General features: G+C 39.3%; 1 protein-coding gene across 5 annotated transcripts; it reads left to right on the forward strand.

The window, feature by feature from the left end:
• The first annotated feature begins 1,245 nt into the window (after positions 1 to 1,245).
• LOC133906332 (autophagy-related protein 101-like) lies at positions 1,246 to 5,711 on the forward strand. Of its 5 annotated transcripts, none has more exons than XM_062348202.1 (8): positions 1,246 to 1,603; positions 1,713 to 1,749; positions 1,831 to 1,865; positions 2,436 to 2,521; positions 4,636 to 4,731; positions 4,845 to 5,004; positions 5,098 to 5,248; positions 5,404 to 5,711. In XM_062348202.1, the coding sequence occupies exons 3-8, from the start codon at positions 1,847 to 1,849 to the stop codon at positions 5,480 to 5,482; spliced, it is 591 nt and encodes a 196-aa protein (XP_062204186.1). In that variant the 5' UTR covers positions 1,246 to 1,603; positions 1,713 to 1,749; positions 1,831 to 1,846; the 3' UTR covers positions 5,483 to 5,711. The 5 variants fall into 5 exon arrangements, with proteins under 5 accessions (XP_062204186.1, XP_062204187.1, XP_062204188.1 ...); XM_062348203.1 differs by having other exon boundaries at positions 4,642 to 4,731; XM_062348204.1 differs by lacking the exon at positions 1,831 to 1,865 and having other exon boundaries at positions 5,374 to 5,711.
• Positions 5,712 to 10,168: the final 4,457 nt, after the last annotated feature.

The following is a 10,168-nucleotide window of genomic DNA, read 5'->3' on the forward strand; positions in this document are numbered from 1 at the left end:
TTAAAAAAATCAATTTCGTACCATGAGAATCCACTCGTTTGGTACATGAGAATCCACTCTACAAATCAACGGGTGGATTCGTATTGGATCCGTTTTCGCTTCACCCCAGTCCTAGCCAGGGTTAACCTTACCGACCGGAGCTCGGTTACCGAGCTCCGGCGGTAACCGGTCAAAAATTTAAAAAAAATCGGGCAAAACTCATTTGGCAAAATTTGAAATTTGGAGAAAAAAAATCACGATTTTAGCCGTTCGGTAACCGGTCGGTTTGGAATGGTTATCGAGCAGTTTTTGCGATTTATCGAGCGGTTTTCTCGAATTTTCCGCATTGTCGGTAACCGCTCGATTTTCTCAATTTATCGAGCGGTTTTCTCGATTTTCAGTGAAGTTCAACAAAAAAACCCAAAAATTATCTCAATCTTGTAAAATCAATAACTAATTCATCTGAGCTTCAAATCAAGTGAAACAAATTTTGTTGGTTTTCTTGTGACATGATCTACATGATAATAGTATTTATACTCATAAAAAAGTTTAAAATTTTCTGTGAGAAATTGTATTTGTTAAACCAAGTTAAATACATAGTTTACTCTTTGCTAATATAAAATCATGAAACTAATTTGGTTAATCTTCTTACATGATCATATGTCTTTTAAAAATACATGAACTCATGAATTAGTTCTTATAACATGCATGATTGTGTAAATATGTTACGACTAGATTAATTCATACCTAACTTATCACACCTCAAATATTAGTGAAACCACTTTCATCAGCTTGTTTATACTATGATTTACGTAGAAAAAATAATAGTAGACATGAAACAATTAATTACAGTGCTGTTTCTTAACATATTCACTTTATACTTGTGAACTTTGTAAAAATCATAGAGAAATTAATAAAACTCTAAATAAAGTAAAATCAATTTTAAAGATTCTCTTAAAATATGTTTTACACAAGAAAAATATGTGTTTGCATGTTACACTTTTACTTAACATGAGTTAATAACTGAGCCGCACGTTTCAATTTTTTTCATTTTTTTTCATTTTTTTCAAACTTCCTCCCTATAGAATATGATGCAAACGACATTATTTTTGAAAATATTTTTCACAGAAGATCTTAGAATTGTGTCTAGTTTTTTTTAAAAAAAATTAATTTTTTTTTATTTTTTCGAATTTTTTTAATCCAAATTCGCTTACCGTTAGTTTTCTAAGACTGGACGAGATTGAGAAGGTCGGTAACCACCGTCGCATTTGTGAACCGTGTCCCAACTCATCTGTGATTCAAGTCGCCGGCATCCGGGCGTCACAGGACTCACAACTCACAAATCACAACCTCCAGAAGAAAAGGGGGAAAAAAAATCTCCGACGAGCACAGCCTCCTTCCTCGCCGAAACACGCCACCTCGACTTCTTCTCTCGCAGCCGTCGTCCTCTTCCCTCCCCTCCTCCCCTCTACAAGAACTGCTGGAAGTGCGGATCCAACCGACCTTAGATCGATTCCTCCTCTTGTTGGTGAGGAAGCCCTAAGCTTGCTTGGATCGATTCTTCTGCCTCGATTTGCAGCTGCGAGAAGGGATGAACTGCGAGACCTGTCAGCTGAAGGAGCTGGTCCGATCCGAAGCCCTACCTTTGTTTTACTGTTCTTTTGGTTTCTTTCTCTTCTCGGAGTTTGGCATTTTTTTCTTGATTATTTTTTTCTGCTTGTTTTGGGCCGCAGGAGCTGGAAGCTAGGGAGATCAGGGACGTGCTGCGATGTGAGTCTTGAGTTTCGGCTTTCTCCCCACTTCCTATCTCTGTTTCTTCGTTAAAAAGTATTCCTTTATTTGTTTCAACAGTCGGGCGTTTAGTTCGATGAAACCGAAACCCTCAGGTACTGGATTCACATGCTTATTTATGTTTTTGGGTTCAACGAATAGTGGAATGGAGTAATTTCACCGAAGTTTAAAATTGGAATCATTATGAACTTGTGGAGTACAAGGCTACACTCATCCAAGCTGTCCCCTTTGCGAAAAAATGATGCATGGTTATGCCAGTGGAAACTGAACAAGAATTGGGTGTACACCAATCGCGCAGTATGGTCTTAACTTCAAAATTTCCATTTTGGACCTTAATATGACATGATTGATCATATCCTCCAAAAGTTTGTTGTGCTTGTATTGGTTCCAAAGTCCTTGATGTTGTAAATTCTTGAAATTCGCTACGTGTTTGGGCTCCTTCAGTTGTACAGATAGCAAGATTTTCATATCTAGGCCTTGCTATTGGGTCTGTCTAGCTCTGAAGTACACTTATCACTTAGATGACTTCTTGAAATTTCTTGAGGATGCCTCTCTTTCTTAACTTTGGGTCCTGCAAGTAATACAGAATTGAAGTAGTATTTCAGTGTATCCTCTGTACTACATAGCCCTTGCTGACGGATGTGCTATATATGACTATGTTTCAGGCATTTTACACACCATATTCTTCCATAGAACCCTAAGCCTTGTTCGCCCCAAAGACGTCGACTGCGAGTTCTTTGAGATCACTTACGTGAGTACTCCCCTGCATTAATATCTCGATGTACTTCAATTACTCAAAGTATTTGGTACTGTCTTACTACAAGTATTATATTTACATATTGCTCCTTCCGTTAAAAAATTCTCCACTCTTTTGAATATCATGGTCTCCGAGATGCAATCTTGACCATTATTTATTATCACAATATACTGCGAATTTTATGGAGTGTAAAGCCGAATTATTTTTCTGTAAGCGATGTAATCATATCATTTTCATGTTGCAACTCTAAATAGTATAAAACATTTCTTTTCTTTTTGAAGATTCAAAGGTTGATCATTTGTTTTCTAAAGTTACGAGAATCTGTGACAAGGAATTTTCTTTATAATATGTCTAGAAAGCGAATTTTTACTAGAGTGTTTGCTGGCATTTCACATATTTTGTGATCGTAAACTGAATCGCACAAATCCATACCTTGTTGTATTTCCTAGTATTTTTATGGCCAATCTAGTCAGCTTGTCTTGGTGCTTACTAGCTGTACACCCTGTGTCCATGGTTCAGTTTTAGGTACGATACCATATTAGGAATTGACAAAAACAAGTCAACAACTGATGCATATTTATTGTGGACTATGAGTAATATATAAAGCACATTGGTACAGAAGAGCTATACATGACTAATCCTAAACTACAATTGCATATACCGGTTACACATTAACACATTGTCACATTCATGTCTTTTTCTTTGGATGTAATCAGATTTCAATGAACTTCATGTCTTTCGATGTAATCAGCTTTTGGTAGTCAATGAATTGACTAGAAAATTTCAACAGCTTGTGTCAAATTTTATTACTGCATGACCTTCATTGTGAAGTTACACTTTGTATTTACCAAATGATTTTCCAGTTAACTCACTAAAGAATTCTGCAAAATCTTTAGGATAAAACCATGGTAGTAGAGTTTTTGCTAACCTAATAGCTGATTCATCTATTCAAATACCTTCTCAGTACTTGATAAATACAAAACGATTTATAGTCTGAAAATCCCCAATCATTTATTGGATCAGTCATCAGATGTATTTGCCTCTGCTTACTCTTATGTAATGGTTTATACTTGTGACATTGTTACGAATAAGGTCAAATGTGGTTCACATCACATGCATTGGGAATTTGGGACTCTACAAGTCTGAAACCACATGATCCATCCCCACAAGATATGTTTTATGGAGGAGGGGGGGGGGGGCTGATGGCTGGTCTAGGCAAAGGAATAAATGGATCCCATGTTGCCAGCAAACTCAGCCCTATGCCTTTCAGTGGATCCATGTGCATGTCGCCCCAAAACTTCTCTCAAATTTCTATTACCATCAAGACACATTCTGGACACATGCACTGCATATGTAACTTCAGCTCCCAACTTATGTTTGCTGCAAAAGACAATCTGTCAAAGACTAGCTTTTGCTGTATGCCCCCAAATTTCATATTTAGCTAATCACTAGTGAATTCCAGTTCCATCTACTCACTGCCTCATTAACAGCTCACATCTGCATGTGGAACATGATTTAACCAGCAAATCACGCAGCCAATATGCCTGCTCAACCTTAACACCACCGTGGACTATGGTTACTTGTGAGCAATTGGTATTTGGTACTATGGTTTTCTATGAATGTTTGGCAGTGGTAAGGTAGCCTGCATTTCTGGAAACAGAAGATCAAGCTTGAATAACTGTGCTAATTCTAGAGCTGTATTTTTTTAACTTTTCATTCTTATAACCTGGCCATTAACTAGGAGCCTAGCAAGCAACATGCTGCTGGCTCCACTGGTGTTAGAAATAAAACAATTCACTCTGTTTTGAGTAAATGATGTATATTTGTCTTGTATTTACCAAAACGAGGTCTTTAACTTTTCAGTTACAAGATTGCATTGACTTTTGAAATTAGGTTTCACTGTATAACATTTGAACAACTGTTTAAGTAAGTATTTTATTTTCTATATCAATATCCCAACATGATTTTTTGCTTCATGTATTGTCCAAATATTGATTACCTTACATATTTCACTGTCATTTGTGGTATAGAAACTCTTTTTTTTTATTATTGCATATTTGGTTGCATTTTCTTTGCCGCTGCTTACTTTTGTGTTTTGCTGTGTTTAGGTACAGTGTGGACTTCCAGAATTAGAAAAGGAAGTCGATGAAAAGATTGACCAGTTCATTGGTTGGGCAGAGAAGCATCCGAATCGCAGAAGCCAGGTCTGAACTTCTACAGTTAGTCATTTTAATATTCTTCTGTAGTTTACTGTCTTTGCCGCTGACCTGTATTATCTATGTTTTGATTTAATTAGTGTTTGACCTGAATATCTCAGGTATGCCTCTCCTTTTTCGACGAGAAAAACAAACACCCAGGATGGTTTGGCAACAAAACAGAACGCATTTATTGGGAACAATGGTTCATCAATTTGCACGTCATAAGCCCAAAAAGATATAGCAAATCAAACAGCTCCAAAGGGCTTACAAATATTGGAGGTAATTTTGTCAACTAAACTTCACTGTCTTCATGAAACTATGTTAGTCCCGTGGAACAGTGTTACTGTAACATTTTAAGCAATGTGCTCTTAGGGAATGCCTTGGAGGAGATTAGCTCAAGACGTGCTGCATTGGAGTCATCAATTCATGAAGTACTATTCCAGATCATAAACTTCGCCAACGAGAAAAGAGACCACATTCCTGCCATCCCTGATACATTCAATCATGATATCATGATCCCAAGGTGAGTGTTATATTTGGTATGAACGCAAGGATGCATAATGTATTGATTGGTCTGTGATAAGAATTATCCTTAGTTGACCCAAATAATTTTTTGTTGAGATTCTCTACATATATCTGGCTCTCCAGGTGACCCATTTTCCTTGGACGTGTTGACAGCTTCTCGGATTCTGTGTTTGGATGGAACACCGACGTTCTTCGGAGAGTGTTGAATAGTGGGCACCCATACTCACTTTAGCTGAAGACGACCGATGCTGTCATCCGGTGTGGAAGATAACCAGTGTTGTGTACATAATCATGTATGCTTAGATAATAACCAGTGTTGTGTACATAATCATGTATGCTGCCAGAGACCATGCTCATCTTGCTTGTAAGTATTTGTGCGCGAATCTCATTTTTATTTTGAACAATGTTCCTGTTCCACAGAATGATGACCAGACATTTAATGCATTATCCAGTATGGTTCACTGTGGTCTGTGGATGAGACTTCGGGTTTAACTGTCATATAGTATCCCTCCATTCTCATATGCTCATAGTTGCTTCTGAATAGTTAAGTATCAGGATCTGTGTTTTGGCTAATTGTATTGCGTTGTTTGCGTATATGATACAGTCATGAATAGTGGGATTGGTATGATTCGACTTGATCTGATGTTCGATTGAGTTGTCCGAAATGTGTATGGCACATACGATGATCCGCATCTGGCTAATGCTCCTGATGCCCCGTACCCATGTCCTTTAAAGGTGGAATTCAGTTTGCAACTTCTTTGGGTTCCAACTTTGTATGCTCTATTAGGGAGGCAAGGTTTGTATTTTTTAGATCATTGGGTTGATTAAAACTAAAAAATAAATTAAAGATTTACTTCTATCTAATTAAATTAAAAATAATAAACTAAGTGCTAACACATAACTACTCATTAGCTACTCATTTGTATCCCTACCCTCTATGGCACTGCTATATGATAGTGCCGGGTTGAGCCGATTCGGGCTGAGATCTTGAAGGACACCTAAGGACTCAGATGTGTTTCTCAGAGTTTAGCCTCGTTTGAGTAGTTAACACGCAGTTTGGCTAGAGCCTCCGTAAAATTTCTAGGAAATGTATATATATTTTGTCTTCATGAGTAGATGGGCCATATGTATCTGCCTTGTGCTCGAAGAGAATAGCAACGTATCTCATACCAACATTTTATATCGTTACCCTTGACTCCAAGCAACGCAAAGGAATATGCCACAGCTTTTTGTGAAGGAAGAATATTCCACTGCTACTCACTGATATTCAACATCTTTTTTACAGATTTGCTAACTCAACTTTTTTTGCAAGACATGTCGATTCAACAATTTTTTATTTACCATTTTCTGTTAATTCAACATTTTATGTAAGTGTTTATTCAACATTTTTCCTTTTCTTGTAACTTCTTTTTCATTCAACATTTTGATATGTGTTGACCCTAAATTTTTGTATTCAATTTTTTTCCATTGACTTGCCGAGTAAACATTTTTTAAGTATTCATTATATCTTTTAGTATTTCAACATTCTCTTTGTGCTAAGGCGCGAAGTTAGTAACGAATACTTAAAAAATGTTTACTTGGCAAGTCAATAGAAAAATTCACCATTTTTTATTTGTCCATAGGTGTTGATTCAACGAATTTTCTAACTCAACATTTTTGGCAAGTGTAAATTCACCATTATTTATTTTTCTAATTCAACAAATTTGGGAAGTGTTTATTCAACATTTTTTATTTTACTAAATCAATATTTTTGGCAACTTTATTCAACATTTATTTTTCTAATGTAATATTTCTGTAAGTGTTTATTCGATATTTTTCAATTCAACATTTTTTGAGCTCATTGATTGAACATTCTTTTTGTTAAGAGTTGACTCAATATTTTTCTGAAAATCTGACCATTCAACATTACCTAGTAACCATGTGCTGGCCATTGCCACTAACCAAGTTCTTAGTAACCTTTTGTTTTTCCTACAAGACAGGTTATCCAAAAGTAATCAATCATCATCCAATATTTTTAGAATACTTTACTGAATTTTTTTCTCGTCATCTGAAAGATAGCTGACATTACTTTTTTCCTCCCGTCACCTAACAAACTTGAATCCAACATTTTTTCACGTCACCTAAAAATGAACTATTGAGTGCATATGAAAGGCACCATCTTTATTTCTCATGTCTCTAAACAATTCATTGAATTTTTTAAAATACATTTTAAGCGATAAAGCCATCAAAATTTATCTATGGGTTCCTCACCATCCTTAGTATTAAAGGATTTTTTTCATAGATTTTTTGGACACCGTTTGGATGAAAAAAAAAATCCAAAAGTAAAATGAAAAAATGGAACATCTTAGTACAGCCATTGCCAAGCCTCTGCTAGCTTAGAAGCCTCATCAATTAGTGCGCTATTAGTAGAAAGAGGTAAATTCCCTTAAGGGGTGACCAGACTAGTGGTCAACCACGTGGCGATGTTGTGGACTTGTGGTTACGGGCATACACAGCACCCTTGGGCATTTACACTGCACGTAGATCAATAGCACACATTGAAAAGCTCCTTGATCACCGATGGATGTACATTGTATTCATCTTCTTTTCCGGCTAGATCTCAGAGGTCTACATCTTTTCCGGCTAGATCTCAGAGATCTGTATGTGTAACATCCTGAATTTAAATATATTAATTAATTGTAAAATTCAGTCTAAATTAAAAAAATTATTAATTAGACTAACTAAGATAAGAAAATAAGTATATGAATATATATATACCAGTATGTATACAATCATATATTTTAAGTGTACTAAATTAAATAGGTTTTCCACGGTGCACTATAATCAGTTTCAAAATAGTCACTACATTAAATTAGTTCATATGCTTTGGTTTGAGATCTTATGGTTTTTTGTGTAGAGATTTAAAATTGAATGTCTCTTAATTTCAAATCTACTCTTAGATTCTATTCAGCTCAAACCCAATTCGAATTCAAATCCTTTAATTCAAATCATCTTCAAAAAGCTCGAGATCCAAGCCCAAATAATAATTCAAATATATTTATTTGAAATAATCCTAATACAAAGTCTAATTTAAATTAAAATCTCTCCTTTGAATTTAATCTCAAAACTAATTTTGTTTTCTTTTTCTTTTTCTTCCCCGGGTCGGATTCTCCTCTCCCTTCTCCCTCGCACAGCCCAGCCAAATGGCACAGCCGGCCGTTTCCTCCCGCACGCGTCGGCCCAGCTCGCCCCGCGTCGGCCCGCTCCCACGCGCACTCCCGCGCCGCGTATCTCTCGACCGTCCATGTGTCACGCATCCGGCCACTTCCCCACCATGCTCTCTCCTTCCTCCTCCAGCGCGACGCCACGCCTCGCTATCTCTCACCACCGCGACAGCCGGCGAGCCACTTGCTCTCTCTCTCCCATACCGTCGCGCTCTTCCACTCTTTCTCTCACTCTCCGCTCTCTCTCTCTCCCGCAGCCCAAGGGCCTAGCGCCGTGCGACTTTCGCGCCCTGCCCGCGCGTGGACGGCATAGAGCGCCCACACCATGGGAAATATGGTGGGCGCCGCTCCGTCACTTCACTGTCGCGCTGCCTGCCGACATCCGTCCGACATCACGCGCGCACCGCCCGTCGTCGTTCTTGCGCTCGGTGAGCCTCCCAGTCCCCTCGCGCATCTGCCTAGCTAGCGTATAGCTGACCGTGCTCTCTCTCTTAGCACGTAGCCGCGTGGGTAGCCGTGCTTCTGCTTCCGCCGCCGTGCTTAGCTCATCGCCGGCGTGTTCATGATCTGTGTGGATGCTCTGGCCATCATGCCATGATGCATTAGGGCCTCGGGCCCCTTTTCTTTGCTGGTTGGCACCTCCTAGTGCAGGGAAGGTGCTACCCATTTTGCCCGCGCTGCTGCACTCTCCTCTAGTCGTCTTCTGGTAGTGTTTCTGCCGCCAGCCACCATCGACAAGCTCCCCTCTGAATCCGTCATGCCATGTAGTATCCCGGCGTCCGCTCATCGTCGTGAATCTTGGGCCGCAACACGTCACCGGCGAACACTTCGGCGTAGCTCCGCCGCTATTCCTCGTTGCCAGGCCGTCCCCCCTCCCTTGCACATCCGCACGCCCGCGCACGCGTAACCGAGTCGTTGCTCGTGCGCCATGCGGCCCAGCCAAGCCAGCGTGGCTCGGCCCTGGCCGATTGGGCCATGACTTGGCCTAGTGGCCAACTGGCCTGCCAGGCCGGCCCGGCTACCAAAGGCCATGAGTCTGTGGGCTGGCCCAGCTCCCATAGCCCGCTAAACCACCCAACCCAAACTCGAGCAGGCCAACAGTGTGCAGCCCAAGCCCGGCCCATCCAGGCTCGGACCCAGCCCAATCTGGGCCCATCTTGGCCCAACGAGTTACTGTTCATGTTGCCCGAATTACTGTCCAGGTGGGTCCCACTCATGAATAGTGCCTTTTTGTATTTTCCAATTTAATTTAGATTAAATCTTCCAGGAGCCATAACTTTTCCGTTTTGGCTCCAATTTCGGTGCTTCTTTCGTCAAAATTCATCTAAAATCAAGATCTACTCATCCGTCAAATTGTGATAGCCCTTATGACTCATTTGGTTTTCCATTTGGTTTTAATTGATTCTTCTTTAGTATAGCCATTATTGATCGTAGTCGTAATTGCAAAGCAACCAGAGTTCTGCAAGTGCTGCGCAGGAAGCATCAGAGGCGAGGAGGATTCTGACTACAACCAAAACTCTGAAGAGAACTTTGGAGAAGGCAAATCCTATTTCTTTGATCATATTGAACCTATGTTTTCAACTAATCTACATGATCAATTAAAATCGGACTTATTATCACATGTGCTATGTATTGCGCCTTTACAAACTACTTGCAATAGTTAATCCTATCAAACACAAGCCATGTCTTGAATATTATCATCCAGGATACATATC

This window comes from Phragmites australis, chromosome 23 (genome assembly GCF_958298935.1).
Source record: "Phragmites australis chromosome 23, lpPhrAust1.1, whole genome shotgun sequence".
Classification (NCBI taxonomy): domain Eukaryota; kingdom Viridiplantae; phylum Streptophyta; class Magnoliopsida; order Poales; family Poaceae; genus Phragmites; species Phragmites australis.

Bases quoted from the DNA above. Each gene is read 5' to 3' on its own strand.
- LOC133906332 (XM_062348200.1), top strand. From the start codon at position 1,571: ATGAACTGCGAGACCTGTCAGCTGAAGGAGCTG. The intron at 1,604-1,712 runs GTCCGATCCGAA...TTTGGGCCGCAG, and splicing joins CCTGTCAGCTGAAGGAGCTG to GAGCTGGAAGCTAGGGAGAT. The intron at 4,732-4,844 runs GTCTGAACTTCT...TGAATATCTCAG, and splicing joins ATCCGAATCGCAGAAGCCAG to GTATGCCTCTCCTTTTTCGA.